This window comes from Lontra canadensis, unplaced genomic scaffold (genome assembly GCF_010015895.1).
Source record: "Lontra canadensis isolate GAN:19392208 unplaced genomic scaffold, GSC_riverotter_1.0 scaffold11, whole genome shotgun sequence".
NCBI lineage: Eukaryota > Metazoa > Chordata > Mammalia > Carnivora > Mustelidae > Lontra > Lontra canadensis.
In genome coordinates this window covers 19,468,552-19,489,727 of record NW_022631005.1, presented here as the reverse complement: position 1 = coordinate 19,489,727, position 21,176 = coordinate 19,468,552, and the positions used below count along the sequence as shown (strand labels likewise).

Here is a 21,176-nt window from a genome sequence, read left to right as displayed (position 1 = left end):
CCTATTGTTCTCCTCTTTTCCTTTCTACAGTGTTAGGTGTTCTCCTTGTTGTCATTTTTGAATATCACCTTTATGCCTATGGTCACCAAATTAATCTTATTTGTCCTGATCATACTTCTGGTCTCTAGAATTAAATTTTCAAACACTCACCGTATAGCTTCATGTTGATTGTCTGATTAACACTAATATTCAAAACATCCAAAATTAATTCTTTTTAAAATTTCTCTTCTCCTACACCAGCAAAACGTGGCCCTTAACCTCCCATGTTCCAAATCTCATTAATGATGGTAACACCATCCACCAAGTGATCCAACCTGGAAATTTTCCTTTATCCTCCACATCTGACTGTAAATGAATTCTGACCCATTCTGTTCTTTCCATTCCAACATTTCTGCCCTGGCTTCCCATCACCTCATTAATCATCATAACTATTGCAATAATCTTTTATCTAGCTTATTTTCACCTAATGGCTCCCCTCGCCCAGGGCAATATTTCATCCACTCTGCTGAAAAAGATGGGTCTGAAACATATTTTGACTGTGGCATTCTCAGTTTCAAAGGTGTGTTGGCAACTGAGAGCTAAAATAATTAACTACAAATTCTTTACACTGTATTTCAGACTTTTTAGAATCCAGTTTCAACTTTCTAATTTCAATTTACCTCACAAAAGACAAATTGCTATTCTTCACTGATGTGAATTTGTAGGCATTTGTAGACATACATAGAACTTTCTATGTGTCCAGAACTATTCTAAGCACTTCACAAATATTAATTCATTTAATTCTCTTAACAGCTCTAAGAGTTAAAATGTTACTATATATTTTTTTACAGATGAGGAATTTAGGGACAGAAAGGTGAAATAACTTCAAAGGTCACACAGATAGTAAGCAGCAGAGCCAGGATCTAAACCCAGGCCATCTGCCTCCAGGGTCTGTGCTTTTAACCATTGTGTCATTTTATCTACCATCTAAATATGACTTTCTTTAACATTCCCTACTTCTGTTCTTTAGTGCTTCAAAAATTATTCTCTCAGCTCTGATCCCATCTATTGTGATTCTTAGTCCCATCTGACAATGTGTGCTATTATTCTATTTGATTTTCCTGTTTGTCTGCAAATTCTTCTAGTGGGATCTCTATCTCATTCATCTCCATATCAACTGAATAAGTGTCTAGCAGAGGGAAGATATTCAATCAGACATAACTCTACTTCAGATTTACATCTTGAGTTATGATGTACTTTGTAAAATATCACACTGAATCCATGACTTTATGGTGAGATGAGCATAAAAACTGGTAGCCACTGATTTCAAAAGAGATTACTATCAAAGACCAAGGCTGTAGACACAACACAGGGAGGACAACAGAGGGCACTAAATCGACTGCCTTTTATAATTATATATGGATTTTATGACTTTTCATTTTATATTTATTCATGTATGCATTTAAGGATTTTGAGGTTTTTTAACAAAAAATACTAGGTTCATGTAAGACTTCAATTTCAATGAGGAATTTTTAATGATTTTCACTACAAAAGTTACATATGTATTTACATATACATTACATAGGTGATGGTCAGATAAATATATATGCAATGACAAGATACACATTTCATCATAATAAAACTTAATTTTTAGCAAATAAGTGCACATGTAAACCATTAAGGTGAAAGAAAAATGTTAAATATGCAGTTTCTCTGATAATTGTGAATTCTCTTAACTTTTTTCCTCAAATATTTGATTTGGCTAAAAGAATGAACTAGGTAGCCATATATAGTCTTTAAAGTTTAAAGTAGTTTCAATCAAAGATATTTTTCTAACCATTTCCCCATGTGGTTCCTAATAAGAACATACCACAAGTAGGCATGCTCTCCAAATCAATGTGTAACTATGCTAGAATGTAAAGAGGTTATTGTGATACTTCTATGAATAAGTACGTTAACATGCCCTTAATGACATTATGAGTTATCTTCATCATTTATTTCTATATTTCTTTTTTTTAAAGATTTTATTTATTTATTTATTTGAGAGAGTGAGAGAGAGAGAGAACAGAGGGAGAGTGAGAATGAGAAGCAGACTCTCCCTGAGCAGAGAGCCTGATGCTTAACTGGCTAAGCCACCCAGGCATCCCTATTTCTATATTTCTTGAGTTATCTTAAAAGACCACTACTCGGCCTGAGAATCTCTTCCATGAAAAGTCCGTATATACTTACCACACTGCAGTGACTCATCAGAGCCATCTCCACAGTCATCATCATGGTCACAGACAAATTGCTTGGGGATGCACACTTTATTATGACACATGAAAGCATTTTCATCACATGTATTATTGGGGGCTAAGAAAAATATCAAAAAGAATAAAGTTAGATGAGTACCTATTTTATCTCCCCCCACCTGAAGAGATTAGGGGATGTATGTTGTTATTCTCAATAATTTATAGTTATTTAGAGAAAGAAAAGTTTGCCCAATATTCCATTCATAATATATATGACCATATATATAAATTCATAATATATGTTAACATACATATATTTATATATGAAATATATGAATGTAATTCAAAGTTTCAGTAGTAATACATTCAACAATTCCATAGTGACCCTGAAATTTCAGGCCACTTAGCAATTTGTCAGTTTGCTGAAGGATGAATTCAAAGGTTCGTACATGATTTAAAAAAAAAAAAATCACTCAACTGTAATAATGTGGCTGGGTTTTTTCCTCTCTTCATGTCTGTAGTAATACCAGTAAAGTGATTAAAAACAAACAAACAAACAAACAAAAAAACCCACCTTGCTTCTTTGTGAAAACTGAAACTGAAAAGACTACCAAGTGCTAATAATGGTCATGATGGAAGTGAAAAGAAAACATCAAAAAAGCTAAGAAGGTTATTACCTCTAAAATGAAAATAAAGCTTTTGGGTTAAATTAAGATCTATGATGTGATAAGCCCAAGCATTAAGTATCACATAAAATTCTAAATACCTATGCACAAAATGGAATATCCATTCTTTTGGAATCCTGATCCATGACAGTAGTGCTGTAGCAAGGATCCTAAGCAAGTTGGAAAGTGTTTGACCAAAAAGTACAATTGCTTTCAGCAAAAGTTCAGAAGCTGGTAACTTATGCAGAGTGAATAAACTTTAATATGCATAGAATCAATAATGGTTTGAGGAGATCATTTTTAAATATTTTCAATTACCTTGTTTTATATTTAAAGGATAAATGTTCTGTTAGGACTCAAGATTTGAGATATTTCTAATGTAAAAATAATCTGCTATATAATAGATGGTAACTAAACTTACTGTGGTAATCACTGCATAATATTACATATAACATCATTATGTTGTACACCTAAAACTAATACAATGTTATACATCAATTACATCTCATTTTTAAGTAAAATAAAAAATAATCTGATATATGCCATTATAGTACACCAGAAAGAGGAAGATTTTGCAAAAAGTCACTTTGCTATTTATGATTTGTATCTGGAGGAAGGTATTTACCTTCTTGTTGCATGTTTCTTTATCCATTTAATGGGATAATAAAATCTATCAGAGAAATTTCTTGGAAGAACGGGATATTTGAAGCAGATCAGCTCATTTCAGGTACTCAATAAATTCCTAGGTATTGTTTAAATTCCTATCTGTGTAACAATTATTTTTGGCAGATCCTAAAAACATTTCACCGAGATACTGGAGGGATTCAATAATGTAAATAAAAGCACCTACCAAAATAATTGGCATATAATGGACACTTGAAAAAATTTACAGGCCTTCAACCTCCCCCTTCAATGTCTTACTATGGACTTCCCTTTACCTAGAACACCTTTCTCTTTCTTCTCTTTGTTCAGTATGACTCAGATGTTACTACTGTTTCTTGAAATCCTTCCATGACACTTCTACTCTTTTTTATATATTATTTCTTTGTGATGACCCAGTATCTTTTCTATTCTTTGTTCTGACACTTAGAGGATAATGATTTTTTTTTTTACAAGTCTCTCAGCTAAGGAAGATACGGTCCATATATACTGTGGAGTATTATGCCTCCATCAGAAAGGATGAATACCCAACTTTTGTATCAACATGGATGGGACTGGAGGAGATTATGCTGAGTGAAATAAATCAAGCAGAAAGAGTCAATTATTATATGGTTTCACCTATTTGTGGAGCATAAGGAAGAACATGGAGGACATGGGGAGATGGAGAAGAGAAGGGAGTTGGGGGAAATTGGAGGGGGAGATGAACCATGAGAAACTGTGGACTCTGAGAAGCAATCTGAGGGTTTTGGAGGGGAGAGGGGTGGGAGGTTGGGTGAGCCTGGTGTTGGGTATTATGGAGGGCATGTATTACATGGAGCACTGGGTGTGGTGCATAAACAATTATTCTGGAACACTGAGAAAAAATTTAAGAAAGAAATTAAAAAAACAAAACAAACAAACAAAAAAAAGTCTATCATCTCCCTAGCCCCAGCCTTCCCCACATTCCAAAAAGGAAATCTCTGCTTTAAAGTCAGCAATGACAAGAATGGAGACATGAGTAAGCAAAACAGAAATGATTCTTTGGATTTAATCAAGTATAATTTATTTTCAACAAAATTATTTTCAAAAATGATGTGGAAGCCATGTAGGAAGAGCTTTAAAAACTGCCCATGATTATCAAAGTAAAATGCAGTTACTACTAATTCCTCTAACTTTGAACTGTATGACAGCTTACATAACTCAAAGTGAATTATGCCAGTTCTAACAGATGAATTATTTTTTAAAACACAAGCAACAGAGGCTTATTTGGCATTAACGCTTTCAGGTCACTTGAGTACAATTTGTTGTATTTTAGCATAATTTACTTAATAGCACCCATGTGGTCCAATAGTGCTAATATGCCTCCCAGAATGTTAACTTGCTACAATAGCAACAGTATACTGGGACCATCTGGATCCCTGAATTGATGCATAATCCTTTATTATGTAGCCCTCAGTAGCCCCATTGACCTTTACAGACACATATATCAGTTTCAAGATCAAATTGAATTATTCTACTCTAGCATAAGTTCTGTGCGCATAGGCCTGCCTCAAAGTTTTCCTTTTTCTCCTCCATGTTAACTATGCCCCAACTCCCATATACATACCCGCATACACATACACCTCCATTATGGCTTCAAATACAGTTTTAAAGACCTGAAGACAGGTCATTGGAGATATGACTGGCAGAATTCACTTTAATGAGAATTCATAGCACTGTTTCTGATAAATTGCTCCCCTCAACAGATACCCTAAGTGACCTTGGGACCTGCATTCAAATATTCAGCTCCTTCATTTTCTTGATCATGCAAAGGAAATTTATCTAAATTTTTACTATTGAGCAATTCGGTGAAAACTTTCTGAGGTGACCAAGAGTCAGAAACTTAATAAATCATCTGACCTCCAAAGGTGTCCACCAGATATCCTAGCTTCATTCAGCTATATCCATACTATTTTTACCTGACCTAAGGGTTAATACCCTCTCCATAGGACTAACAGGTGTTTACTGACTTTCTGATCAGTGGTTATTTGGGATCACATCAGCCATTTATAGAGTGTCTGTAATAGGCAATCTAAAAGCCTTTGTGGGGGTGGCGGTGGGGGTCTAAAAAGAAAATAACAAATCTACCACAGTCACACACATACATCAAGCAGCTACATAATCTCAGAAGTGAAATAATGAATCTGTGTTCATCAGAAGGGTTTTAAAATGGGTGGTCTCACTCTGCATGTTTGAAAAACTGAACAGCAGTTGGTTAGAGGGATCGCTGAACTACCAAGATGACAACATCCCACGTGATTAAGTCTGGGTACTATTTTACAAGTCCAGGGATTGGGAAAGTGAGAGAAAATGTGATATGGTGAGTACTGTGAAAGGAAGAGTCTGAGGAAACTGTGTCAGCTTTCCTTCACACAGAGCCCTACAGTGTCCTACCGCAGCCAGCTGTGGAGAGCTCATCACTTCCATTTGGACAGTCCCTTTCACCGTCACAAAGCCAGTGTCGCGGCACACAGGCATGGGATCCCTGGCAGCTGAACATGTCGACCGCGCAGGTGGTAGCACCTGAAAGCCAACGAGAGAATGCCATTAAGATCACTGCATGTCTTCTGGGAAAGATCTAACATTTCTGTTTACCTTAGAAAGAAAGTAAACAGAAGAATGTTGCTGACAAGGAAGAGACTGTTGCTATTTGAAATCATCACATAGTATCCTTCTCCTATAGATATTTATACAGTTCCTCTCAGAAATCATGCCTTCCTAAGTGCAAGTATTTTATTTCTTAAGGCTACATTGCAGAAAATAATAAAGGTCTTTTCTCCCTACAAAGTGTAGCAAGGCATACAAATGCTATAGAATTGTGAATAAACTATGATAAAATTTCTAAAAGACTGAACCCATAAGGATAATAATAATAATAATAATAATATTGTTTTTATTGCTCAACATATGCTAGGCACTTAATATATTAACTCATTTAATTCTTGCAAGAATTCCAACCAGTAGAACTATTATTGGTCTCATTTCACTGGAAGGAAACTGAGGCTCAGAGAAGTGGAAAAGCTTTCAGAACATCACAAGTTGTGCTGGATGACACATTTTCAGCTGGGAGTTCAAAACCCTTCTGATTGCTGAGCACCTTCTCTCGACCGCTAATGTCATGACTGTTACTCTCTACCTTGTGTTGTTGAAAAGAATTAATGTATGCATGTTCCTTTTGTTTTTACACACTTAATAAATAAAATCTACTTTTTCTCTGCTCTGTCAAATCAATGTCCCTTTAGATGCATGATTTTTTTCAAACGTACACAGAAAAAAAATGCTTGCTGACTTTGACTATATGCTCAAAGGATCATAGGTGATTTCTTTGTTTCACCTTATATGGGTATAGACCAATCATATGAAATAGAACATAATTATTTCTCATGATGTTTTCCTAGCATCTAGTACAGTTATACATATTGAATTCTTTATTTACTTATATAAAATATTTGTTGAGTGAATCAGTTAGATATCCCTCAAATCATGTTCTAACTTTTCTTTAACTCCATTTTCCTGTGAGCAAAAGCTATCCATAGAATAGATGCTAATTTTTAGAATTATTTTTTTAAATGCTAATATCTACAGGAAGAAAATATAACTGAATAGAATGAGAAATATTAGGTTTCAAACATTTAAAACAGTGACCAAAATGCTTTAATTATAGAACGATTATCACCTTTCTTTTCAGCTATGGAGTTGTTATGAGCAGATCATGCTTTTCAATGCAATGCTTTCAAATGGGGGGAGCAAGGTGCTAAAATAAAACACTCTGAGGATTTTTTCCATCATAAACATGACTGTCCTTGACATATACTTTAGCTTGGAGGACAGGATGGCAAGTGAATAGAGAAAAGTCCTCCAGGTAATTCAGATTTGCTCATTTGATTGAGGATCAGTGCTAATAGAATGGGGTTTAATATGATACCTATTACTGGAAGAAATAATAAAAAAATCTATTAAATAAGTATTGCTTTCATTTAAAAATGAATTTACCTGCTATTATGTCTTTAATATCTTCTATAATAAAATCATCTTCCTACAAAATTTATTTTTATACTATTCCTCATTATGATCTATCTTTTTAAGCTTGCCACAAGAATATAAACTGTCACTTTCACTATTATACTCTCAAATAGTGCTTTAATTTCCATAATATTTTTGTTATTTAGCTTGAGATTTTTAAAAAGTGCATTCTCTGTAGTAAGGAAGTTTTGATACATGTAGACCTCCTTGTCTAGTGTTTTTTTTTTTTATCGTCCCCATTTAATCTCAAGGTAGACATAATAGATATAATATCAATTTGGCTGTTGAGAAACTTAATTCTGTATGACCTTGGAGAAGACTTAAGTGTCTGAGTTTCACTATTTATAAAATGAGGGGTATGACTAGATAATTACTAAGATACCTCAAGCTATAAAATGGCATAAAGCTCTTTGCAGCTAATTTTCTGGCTCCCTTGATAGTGTTCAACAGCTTCTGTATTAAGAGCATGCCAAAACATCACAGTCAATCAGAAAGAAAAGGGGCCAAAGAAAAAACTAATGGCTTCATTCCATGGTTACCCCTGCCATCTGGAAACACATTAACTTCCTCAGGGAAATGAATCCCAAGAAAGGAAGAAAACAAGCTGAAATATTTCTACCAGATCCGTCTTGTGCACCTACTCAGATATGATATTTGATTGGTAAGAGTTACTATCCCATTAGAAAGGATTTAATAAATCTGAATTCGGGTCTTAGCTCTGTCATCACTGATTCACTGAGTGATCTCAGGCAATTTATTAACTTCTATGAGTTTCTTTTATTTCATCTGTCAAATGATGAGGGTGTACTAGATTATAATTTCCAAAATGGGACCCTCAGATCCCAAGTCGGAACCACTATTGTGCTTATTAAGAAAGGTTGTACTTACAGTTCATATTAGAATATTTGTAGGTAAGGCTTAGGAATCTTCATTTTTAGCAAACTTCTGAAAAGTATCTTTTGTGCACTAAAGATGATAAACACTGAGATAAATTATTTATAAAATTCCTTCCCAATCCTAGTATATTAGGTTCAGTTCATTGAATGATATTTGGTGTAAAGCAGTCTTTTTTTATGTGTCACCAGCTTGGTAGTTAGCATATGAAATGCAGCCTGTAATTAAATTAAATGGACTGGCTGTTTTTGACAACAGGTAAACATGTCCATTACCATTTTAGTTCTTTTAAAAATTATCAGGACACTGATAGATGTAGATGCAGCAATAACTCTGAAAAATAAAGGAGAGAGCACGAGAAATGGAACAAAAGAGAATAGAAATAAATTCATTTATATTGTATACAACGGTCATGTTAGATGATCACAATAGTTACATAAGGGAGATCTTTTAATACCATCCCAATAGGTAAGGAAAATATAGATGTGGGAGAATTGAACTCTGGTTTCAGAGTCTTTATACCTTCTACTATATTGTGTCCACTCAGAAAGGAAAGGGATATCAATTGAGCCATTTAGTGTCGGGTTAAACAGAAGGTCAAAAAGCTAGATGATTTTAAAGACTGGCAACAGGCTCAACCCATTGTAAGTAGGTAATTCTTTTGTTAAAATTAAAGAAAGATTATTAAATCTTTCTCTTCAGAAAGAAACAAAGTAGTTAAAAGTGACTGGCCAGACATTTAGTTGATTACTGAGTTCTTTTTCCTTTCAGAGTTTTTTGACAGTGATCTTTCTATATTTATTTGTTGTATAAATAAGTTGTTTCAGCTGTGTAAATAATAAGTAGATTTGGGTGGCTTAAATACAAGAAAATAAATTACCTGCTTTCAGAAGACAGCTTTAATTTTATACTATTTACAGAGAACTTCAGTTTAGCTTGAGTAGTATAAAATCCTACCTACCTGTCTCTGTGGTATTGACCTAAAACAGGCCACCACTACCAAAATTTTAAAAGTGGTGTCAAGTACACTTAACTCTGTACATGCACCTTATTTAGAGAGAAAAGAGAGAAAATAGGATAATAACAGTTATGAAATGGTGCTGATATAATGAGTAAAGGTTTTATGCCTATAAATAATATACATGTAGAAATAGATCAGAAAGATAGACCAAGAAGCATATAAATACATTAGTAGAATGCTGGTTATTTGTAATAAACTCATAAAGATTATCAATTCCTTCTTTTATCCCTTAAAAATTAACTTAATAACTCCATTTAATTTATTTGTTAAATGTTTGTGATTATTTAAAAGCAATTACATTGGCTTTGTAGTTGATATATAGTAGGACACTCAACCTCTAATCTTATAAAGCTGTTTTTTGAAGTACATTTTAAAATTATATACAATAGCCCCCTTTTTACTTCCCATTTATAATAATTCAATAATAATAATCACTATAATACATTTATACAAACACAAATAGCATTTGTGGTTTGTGGCAATGTAAATCAGTATATTTTGGAGGGTAATTTAGGAATGCATGTCAAAGACCAAGAAAAAATGTTTGATCATTTGATGTAAGTAATCCCAGTCATTGAGATCTAATCCAAAGAAGTACATGAAAACTAAAAAAATAAAAGTTACAAATATATTCATTGTGTGAATATTCAGGAAAATATCTTAAAAACTGAAAGACCATGTATATAAAAATAATAGAATAATAGGTTGCCATTAAAATATGAAACCAGCTACACAGAAATGTATATATAAATTTAATGTTAAATTTAACAGTTTTATGTATGCTCTAAAATGATAATGGGTATGTATATCATATGCCTAAAAATATATGAGAACATAGAAGAACCAACTCACCACAAATGCTATCACTTTCATCTAATCCATCCCCGCAATCATCCTCTCCATCACAGATCCAATGTTTAGATATGCATTTTTGTGCAGAACAAGCAAATTGGTTCCAAGAACAAGAAGAATCTAGAAGACAAAAGTGTTTGCTTTAGGTGCAAAAGAAAAAAAAAATCATTTGAGACCATCTTAGGATAGGTCTGACAGTAAGAAAGTCCTTCCTTAGACTTTGCTAAAATAAACTGTTCTATAATAAAACAACCCGAATTCCTCTTCTCTATGACAGCTCTATAAAATTTTGACAACAGTCTGTGTATTCCCTCTCAGTGTCCAGGTTATGTAACATTTTTCTTCCCACAGAATTCTCACAGGGCTTGACTTTGAGCTACTCATTATACTAGCCACTCTCCCCTAAGTATTTTCTAGGGTGTCATTTAAAAACAAAACAAACAAACAAACAAACAAACAACAACAAAAAAAAACACAATATCTAGTGGACAGATAAAAAACAAATGTTCCAAGTGTGGTCTGGTCATCCCTTCGAAATCTTAATTGACTTTTGAACAACTAGAGAAAAAAATGCATCCTAGGTAAGATTATAATATGATATATTCACCAGCGTATATATTTGTTTTTAGCGATGAGGTGATTAAGGGGATTTTGGCTTGATGACAAGCCACCAGTTTCACACGCATACAAACTAAACACTTAAGAGGTTTTTACTTCTCTTGGGGACACTTAAGTCTGATGAACAACATCTAAATTTATTGGCGTGGTGGTTTGTATTCTATTACTACATTATACACTTATCATAGTGTATTCTCTTTAATTCCAAAGTCAAATTTGTGATTGTTCTCCTCCACCTTCTGCCTGTCCCTCCACTCAGTATATCTATCACCAGGCAACATCCAAAATAAAATCCTTCCAAATTCAAGTGTTCCAAATGTAAATTATAAAAAAAAAATAAACACTTCACTTTCAATCATATAAACTATGTTAAAGTCTTGCATCTTTATTTAAAATATTCACTTAGGTGACCTGTGATAAAGAGAGAAATGTGGAAAAACTGAAAACTGGAAAAAATGAAACTAACAAAAATACAAACATATAATGGCTTCTTGTCCAGAAACTAAGAATCTGCATAAACTATTTGTAAAATTTTCTGTTAATCCTGTTCACAATCTGGCTCTAATGTCAAGATATATAGCATCTTAATCAAACAAAATGCACCTTCATATTTCATGACGACATTTACTTTTAGAGGAGTTTGACATTTCATAGAAGATCCATTTTTAATCTTTTTTCTACTTTGTCTATTCACCAGAGTGTATGTTATTTGTGTTAAATGAAAATAGTGAATATAGGCTTTGTTTTCCTGTAGGAAATTTCTTTGGCCTAGAAATCATAAAATCCATAAATTCTATAAAATAAAATTTTATTTTATTTATTTTTTTTAAAGATTTTATTTATTTATTTGACAGAGATCCCAAGTAGGCAGAGAGGCAGGCAGAGAGGCAGGCAGAGAGAGAGGGGGAAGCAGGCTCCCCGCTGAGCAGAGAGCCCGATGTGGGGCTCTATCCCAGGACCCTGGGATCATGACCTGAGCTGAAGGCAGAGGCTTTAACCCACTGAGCCACCCAGGCGTCCCTATAAAATAAAATTTTAAAAATGCTGTCTTGACTTGCCAAGTTAGATGAAACGTACACACACAGAAATTAGGAGGTAGTGGCGAAAGATGAGAGTTTGAGGAAATACACGTTTAAGTGCTATTTAAAGCTATACATGTAATTAATAGAAACATTTCGAATAATAGTAGTCAATAACAGGTAGGGAGAATATAATGAGCAGTGTGAGCTAAATCCTTATTTTTCATTGCAGAAAGTAAATGTATTAGGGTTTCATTACTCAGAAAGAAAATGAAGGTTTATCATTTAGACTGACAAAGATAACCAGTAACAAAAGCAGAAAAGGTTAAAAGGCAAGACAGAGGCAGGAGAGTGTTACTCTCGATTACAAGTTCTTCTGTTCTATTTTAATTTGTCCCATTTTGTGCTACTTAAAAATGAACACTGTTAAAATCAATTAGCAATATTTTGTATAAAATCCCTAGGTAAGAGAACATCAGCATGTAAAGAATAATATGGTACACAGGACAAAATACAAAGTCTCACCACAATGGAATTCATCAAGTCCATCCTCACAATCTTTCTGCCCATCACATATCCAGGTATTCAAAATGCATCTTCCACTAGGACAACCAAAATAATTTTCTTCACATTTGTGTTTGTTTTGAACTGTGATAAAATACAGAATGTAATGTCAAGTAATTTAAATTAATCTTAGACTTCCACACTATAGTATAGACGATAAAACAGTAATTCTCCTTGAACTGAAAGAAATAAAGAATGAGAAAACTTAAATCAAAAGGAGAGCTGACATTCTCTTCAAGAATGTCAAGGTCATGAAAACCAAGGAAAAGCTAAAAAAATAAACAAACAAACAACAACAACTGGCACAGAACAGAGGAGACTAGGAAGATATGATAATCAAACCCAATCCAAGATTGGATCCTGGATCTGAAAAAAGCACTAATAGAAAAACTTGTTAAAATCCAAATAATGTGGTATCCTATTAATAGAACTGAAATAAAATAACTGAGGTAATTATAAAGAGAATTAGTCCCAGGGCCAAATAAATATTTTTGGTAGAAAATATCTGTAATTCCATATTTATAAAAATCAGTAACATTGTAAAAACATTAGTGGATTTTTACTGAGAACATGTGGGCATGGTGTTCTTACTGTCCTATATTCTGAATACATTTTGACTAGGTTTATAGAAACACTCTCTACTTCAAAAAAAGAGACAACTTATAATAGAATCTCTAAAACTGTTGTACCTTACAGAAATAGCATGAGAATAATAAGTATTTGGATATAAAATTATTTTGTAAATTATATATTTTTAGATTGGGAAGAATTGTTATTATTATAACTTCCAAGACTGCATAAAAAATATTAGATTTTTCTCTACTGAATGTCCTCAGTCCCCTTGCACCTTCAGGTCACAGTTTTGTAAACCATAGCCAATTTGGAAGCAAATCTTACAGCATATGTCATACTGTAATAATCCATGCACACTATAGTAATTACACTATATAACCCATTATAACTCTATTAGGATAACAATCCCATTTTATTTTTTCAAATGTCAACTTTGTAGATTGAAGATGAAAATAAAATTTTTGACCGATTTCACCACTAAACCAAAAGTCCTGAGTGTGATTTGTGTCTTATTTTTCTTAGGACTAGCCTATATATAAGCTAAGGTACTTAGACTGACTATTACTGGCTTCCTATCTGGCTGTCTACCTATGTCATCAGTCTACATGAGCTCCCCCATCTTCCTTTCCCATTGTAATCACAATTCTTTATTAATGTTAAAATTTAACTTTTAAAATAATTTATTAATATTAGAAATATATAAAGATCACAGAGTTTTACATATGTATGTAATATGTTTTATATATATGTAAGTTTAATGGGTATCTGTTATATGTTGCTTTCATATTAATTTTAAGAATTAACTACAGCTATAATGAGGTACATAATTGTTGTAGAAAGAACAATGGATTAAGAATCTAGACACCCAGGCTTTTTGAGTCTAAATCAATGTTAAATCTAAATCAATGTTACATTTCTTTTAAAATGTTTTATGTGACAAAAATAAAACGTGGAAGAGTTGTGGTGAGCCACAGTGACCAGTGCATATGTAAGTTCTCTACAGAAGCAGAAAAGTTCACCAGTTCCTCCTAGGATGCAGCTAGCCTTTCAAACCCAGAAGGAACAAAAATGGGATCATAGAATGTTACACATTGTCGAGCAAACAAACAAATAAACAAACAAAGGAATCTGCTATTGCCTAATTAAGCGATAGATTATGAATTAAGAATATTGGTTCTTTACAGTAGATTGTATATGTGTGCATTGCTGTATGATTTCTTAAAATATTTCAAAATATTATTATATGTCAACTAAACATGGAAAAATTGAGTGTAGCAGCAGGCTAAGGAGAGAGAGTTACAGTATGAGGACACATTTAATAGTTTCCTATAAATCATACCTATTTCCAGTTAGAGTAATTTAACACCTTTACTTCCTGTATTTAATTTTTTTTTTTCTGAAATAGAAAGGAACAGGATCATGACTCTTTAATGGAATGCATTCTGCTAAGAATACAGATGACACTTTCAGAGCTTATGTATATAAAGATGGTTAAAAGTCAGATATAAATATACCTTTCCCACCTTGACTCAGTGATAATTGTCATTATCCATACTACTCTGTTGAAAGATTGCAAAACTTCACCAAACAGCCTAACATGACAATAAAAGCTGTATCACGTTGAGTAAAGCCAGTGGTGAGAAGCATTGTCTTTCTCCTTTAGCCCACGGATAGTTTTTTCTCAGTGTGTGACACTTTTGTGGCAACTTTAGAAATCATGCATTTTAAGACTTAATCACCAACTCTAAGAGGATTACTCATGAGCTGAACATTAAAAGGAAATAGATCCAAATACAGAACAGATTTCTTGAGTATCATTTCACAACTCATTAAAAAAGATCAAGGGACATGTTTGGAACGGAATGATTGCTTGTAATTTAGTCTACATTATTTAAATTTTACTCCTCATCACTGGATATCAAGACTAAAACTTAATAAATTTATTTTATACAATGAACCTCTAAATCTCAAGGCAAAGTTTTTGGTTTTTGTTTGTTTGTTTGTTTGTTTTTTTCTTTCTAGAATTACCTGGGCATTTTAATTCATCTGAGTAGTCCCCACAGTCATTAGACCCGTCACATATCCAGCTTGGCAGGACACACAGTGAGGTCGAATTACATCTTATAAACCCTGTGGTTTTCACTCCAAGTTTATAGAAATGTGTACAGTCTGTATTATCTACAAAGAGGTAAACAGAGAAATGAAAAATACCTCATCTGCAAAGATTACAAGCCTTCTATGCAGGTCATAGAAACAAGCAAAGTTAACCTCATTTGAAGAAGTAAGAATGCAATTATCCTACACAACAGGGGTTAATTACATATCAATTCTGGACAAGGTTCAGTGGAACACCGGGCAGTATTAGATGGAATGCCAAAGGTACCCAGGGATGAACAAACAAAAGGTAGTGGATTATCTTACTGCAGTTCTTTTCATCTGAAGCGTCTGTACAATCTATGTTCTGGTTGCATCGTGCTGATCTTGGAATGCATGTCCCGTCGGCACAACGGAATTCAACAGCAGCACAGGTGGAAACTGGAAAATAGGTAAATAAATAAATGGATAGATGAGACCAAAGTGACTCCCCGTTCTAACATCTTCAGTACCAACGGTCCCTGACATACCGTGATTTGACACAGTTTTCCAACTTTGAGGTAGTGGGAAAGCCATATGTTTCAGTGGAACCTGTGATTCAGATTTTGTATTTTGATCTTTCCCTGGGCTAGAGATATGCAGCAGGATACTCCCTTTTGATGCTGGTCAGCAACAGTGAGCCAAGGCCCCCAGTCAGCCACTGTGATCATGAGGGTAAACAATCAACACCCTTACAACCGTTCTGTACCCAGACGCCATTCTGTTTCTCACTTTCAGTACAGTAGTCACTAAATCACATGATATACGTGATACTTTATTATAAAATGGGCTTTGTGTTAGATAATTTTGCCCAACTATAGCTTAAGGTAGTGCTCTGAGCACATTTAAGATAAGCTAGTCTACCTACGACATTTGGTAGGTTAGGTATAGTAAATGCATTTTCGACTTCGAGTATTTTCAACATAGGATGGGTTTACCAGAACATACGTGCACTATAAGTTGAGGAAGATCTATATTTTAACTAATTCATGTAATTTTGTTTGGTTTTGCCTTTTTAATTCTGGGAAGTCAAACTTGACCCATGGCTTCCACCCACACCCCCAGGCTTGGGTCAGATGCCTCATATGTCTTCCCTTGTTGAGGTACTTATAATACTTTACTGCAATTGCCTGTGTATGTATCCACTCCCCCACTAAGTTATAAGCTCCATGAAAGCTGGGATTGTGCATGGTTCCCATCATAGTATCAGTGTAGCGCTAAGCCAATGTACTAAAACATCAAGTGTTGCTGAAAATTCTTCCTCCTTCCAAGTTCCAAAGTATAAGGTTATAGTACTAAGCAAATGTCTGATGGAAGAAGTATGGGGAAATCCCAAACTGGTTGCAAGCAAGTAGAACATTCCCTCTGTCAGAGACAGAAACTGAGATGGAGAAACTGCTGAACATTTGCTTTATTACTCAGAGGAAATAGCTCAACCATGCAAGGAAGTCTTCCATGCTATGTTATACTCCTTTACACAGCCATATCACTAACATTTGGTATAGGAAAGATGACTACCTCATGCCAAGAAACATAAATGTGCTATGACTTGTCTCTATTGTTAGAAAGTCTGACTTTCCAATTCCTTGCTATGCTTAGAGGAAAATCAGTTTCAAAATGCTACTGTCATTATATATACCTTATACAGAATAGCTTATGCTTAATCATATATTCATTTCTACTTTGCTCACACATTCATTACCATATAATGGTTTCCAGCAATATGTTGTGAACAGGTGCATGTCATGCTATGTACATTAGATTAACTTAGGTGAGATTTTTATTCCAAATTCAAATTTTCACAGGTTGATTATGTAAATGTACAACCTGAAGGGCTCTTTGACTATGCCACTTTTACTAGTGTTGATATTTTGAAGAGCCTATTTATTTATAAATAGAAATTATATCAATTGTAAATAGTTAAAATGCTACCTTAAGATATGCAAATTTTACTCAAGGGTGTATATGTCATTTGTATTTCATAATGCACTGTTCTTATTATTTTTAATTGTATCTTGCAATTGTATCCTTATTTGTGCTTAAATGATGATTAGAGTAAGTGTTTTATTTACAATTTGCAATTATAATTGCTTCAGTGTTTTCTTCATTAAAAATAACATCTTATCATATGAAACAGATAATGCTATTATGAGTAGAGATAAATGCGCTATTCCAAACAGGAAAAAGAAATATTCTTCTTTTATGTCTAAAAAGCAAAATCTCTTCCATATACCTTTCTATTATATTTTACATTCAATATTTTTTCAATAGAAACAGTAAATGGAATACATAACATAGAAAGTAATCATGACAAGCATTTATATTTTGTTTCTTACTTTGCTGTCTGTCAGCAATCTCCTATTAAGAAGTTGTGTTCCACATGATTCCTTATAATCCCTTTATTTAGAAGACAGGATTCATTTCTCTGTGAAACAACATCCTAGATAGTGGTAATGTCTTCTAGATAGTGGTAATGTCATAATACCCTAGAGTTTCCATCTTACACTCACAGAGGTTAAGGGTACCAGAAGAATTCTGATGGGAACAATCACAGTTCACCACATCATCTCCATCTCTCCCCAAACGTCCACAGAGCAGCTTCTGTGTACATGGTAGGGAGTCCATCTGAGTGGAGATTGGTGGCAGATAGGATGAAGAGGCAAATTATGACATCACTGACATGAGGATAGCATCTTACATAGCTATGAGGGCTGAAGATCTAGCAGTATTGCAGTAATGGAGTTTCAAAAACTGTACTGGGGCTCTCAGGTGAAAGTGAACATAAAGAATACCTTGTGAGAAGAGCAGAGATGTGGAGCAAGTGGAACCCAGTTTTAGATGGAAGTCTGAGAAGAAGAAAGAAAGGCGAAGAACTCTGACTAGATGAAAAGAAATGGGAACTTTGAAGTTAAAATGAATGGCTAAGAGATAATATTTAAAAGAAAGATATGGAGGAAATGATGAGGTAGGGGGTTAGAAGAACTAGGTAGAGAGCAGAATATTTGCAGGATGTGTTTTCTCCCATGTTCCAATGAAAAATTGGGCAAATGAATCTTGGTGAGGAGGACAGGGAGGCCTATTAGAGTATAGGCAATGTGCAAATAGGAAGACTATCCTTTTAGTTCAAATGCTCTCTTCACAGGGTCCCTGACTTGGTATAGAATTTGAGAACCACCAGAGGGTTAAGTAGTGTGCTAAGACGTACTAGAATTGGACATACTAAGTGGTTGCAGAATTTCACATGTAGCAGGGGCAAGATGGTTGTGGGGATTAACATCTCCAGCAACTGTAAGCAAGGAACCAGAGGGGGATGGGAGAGATCCAAGAGATTGCAGGAACTTTATTAAATAGTTAGGCAAATACCTCTTTTGCCAAAACCTCTTCCTCTGTGCTCCTTCAACTATATTTCCTCCTACTTTGTTTGGTCAATCAAGTATTGAAATTTGTTTCACCCTTAGGGTGATTTTTGAGGGAGAAATATATTGGAATCAATAATTTGTCAAGTGAATATGAAAGCTTTCTGACAATTTTTCCTCAGGCTAAAGTCCTAAAAGAGAGAAAAGAAAATAATGTAGTCCAAATAAAGATAAGCCAAGTGAGAAATACTAGACTTTTCCCTCCAGATAGTCCAAAAGTAAAGTAAGCCTACGAAATGTGAATGAAAACATACTGCAGCCACCCCAGGAATAGCAATGAGATACTACAAAGGAAGATCTGACAGGGATTGTGGATCAAAGTAGCACTAAGAGAAAAAGTAAAACCATTCTTCCCCTCACATACTTTCTTAATTTTACTATTTCATCCACTTTTTTCTTTTTTATCCCATGTCAGTTCAAATATTTAATGAGATAGGAAAGATATAACATTGATTGGTCTTTCTGTGGTTTTCAGGACATTTCTTATGAATATCTTAAGTCTATGTTTTCTCTTCCAACTTCCCTGCCCAGCCTGCAGCACAGGGCAGCTGACATGGAAAAAAAAAAAAAAAAAAAAAAAAAAAAAAAAAAAAAAAAAAAAAAAAGAAAGAAAGAAAGAAAGGTGCAGGGGGAAGAAAGAAAGAGAACATTAAATTTGCTGTCTTCTTCCTCTCTTCTGTTTACTTTCAAACAACATCTTTTCTTTAATTTACTGCTTAGGCTCTAAGGGTATGCAAACCCAGAGGAATGATGATTTCATCTATAGGAATGCTTATCCTTTTCCCTTAGCTTATTGTTTATGGAATCTTCAAAGGGTTGCTATGAACATGTGAAAAAAGAAAGAAAGAAAAAAAAAAAAAAAAAACTAACACCAGTTTCCTTCCCATCAGGTAGTCTTAGAACTACTTAGCTTTTTAGTCACCTAAAGTTGTCCAGGTGACCAAGGCAAGCTCATATACTACCCAAGGAGAGTTATTAGACCCACCTCAATAGGAAGAGAAGGAGGGATGTCGTGTATTCTCCCCCACTGATTCACCCAGCCTCTCACACACAAGAAGAAATCAGAGTGACAAACTTTCTAAACAACTCTTCAGGTTACCCACCTCCACCCCGCCAGATAGCCTGGTATGTAACACTTTCAGGGCACTAATAAAAGATTTACAAGAATTTAGGGTTTTGCTTCCCTTCAAAAGGAGAAGAAACCAAAACTGATTCCTTGGAACATTCATTTCCATTCTGCCCTGTGGGATAAGAGTAATGATACTATTAGTTACAATGAACAGCTAAACTAAAGAAATAAAAGTGTAACAGTACTTCAAAAAATTTACAGATGATTCTACAATCGCCTTTCTCCATAGCCTATCAAACTCTCTCTATACATTGACCTTTTATTGTACTAATTTAAAATCTTCACGTCTTACTTTATTTACACTTAAAAAGTAAAAGGTGGTGTGTGTGTGTGTGTGTGCACATCTGTGTGCCACATGTGTGCACGCATATATACAACAAAACACTGCACACATATGTTGCCCCAATGATAGAAACAGAGAAGTATCTAGAAGGAAAGAAGCGGAGCAAGAACTCCTTTTCCATTGTTCCTGAGCCCTTCCTCCTCCTTTTCAAACTTCATCATCTTTTAAGTACTGTAAGGTTCCATTTGTTGGATAAATACACATCTGAATTATAAGACAGACTGGCTTATGCGATATGGACCCAGAGAAGTCTTTCCCCTAGCATGTGAAATGTGACTTACAAAGACACCATGTAACCACATGTAATATGAGAGAAAAATCAAATCCAAAAGATACAACTGTAATAAGTAAACTTTTATCTAAAAACCTACTCAATTGTTTATCCTAAAGGAGCTAGTCCACTTCCTTAAATCTATTCATTTCTAGAAATAAGGTGTGTATTTGAGTTCTTACAAGTGCTTTTAGTTTCAAATGTCCTATATTATATGGGAAGAACTTCAAGGCCAAAGTTTTTGTTGTTGTTGTTGTTTTAAGGTATGCAATTATTATGATTTTTATACTATTATTATCACAAAAGAAAAGTTTTAACAGAAACTTGATTCACAGATGGAGTAGTTCTTGCCCAAGTATATGGCTAAGATAGCTATAACACAGAAATCAAGAGTTTAGCCTAAGAAAGAGGTAATAATGTTTTGAGTTATTTTCATTGTTACTCAGCAGCTGGAATTGATGAGGTGCTATATTTCATAAAACCAAACTCGCTGACTAATTTATTTACCACCTTTGAAATTTTTTTTTCATTTTTTCAAGAAAATCCACAGTAACTTATTAACTTCCCATGGACCCTTTTATGACTTTTGTCTTAAAATCTACTTTCTGTACCTTTTGTTCAGTTCCTTCACATTCTAGCTTGATATTTTTATCTTTAACCTAGTTTAATATCTTTATTATATTCTCCTTTCCTGCTTGCAAATAACTGATAAAACATGTCCTTTTGGGGGGTCTACTTTTAGTTTGCTTTCCTCCTTTCTTCCAAAT

The 21,176-nt window shown here is 34.1% G+C and overlaps 1 protein-coding gene across 1 annotated transcript in view; it reads right to left on the bottom strand.

Moving 5' to 3' along the window:
• The window catches only part of LRP1B (LDL receptor related protein 1B), a 1,927,222-nt gene that overhangs the window by 263,515 nt on the left and 1,642,531 nt on the right, over window positions 1-21,176 (bottom strand). The window contains exons 48-53 of the mRNA XM_032856138.1: window positions 15,539-15,652; window positions 15,146-15,295; window positions 12,506-12,628; window positions 10,344-10,463; window positions 5,948-6,076; window positions 2,209-2,331 (exon numbers count right to left, since the gene is read on the bottom strand). Coding sequence (XP_032712029.1) covers window positions 2,209-2,331; window positions 5,948-6,076; window positions 10,344-10,463; window positions 12,506-12,628; window positions 15,146-15,295; window positions 15,539-15,652 — 759 coding nt within the window. The remainder of the gene's footprint in view (window positions 1-2,208; window positions 2,332-5,947; window positions 6,077-10,343; window positions 10,464-12,505; window positions 12,629-15,145; window positions 15,296-15,538; window positions 15,653-21,176) is intronic.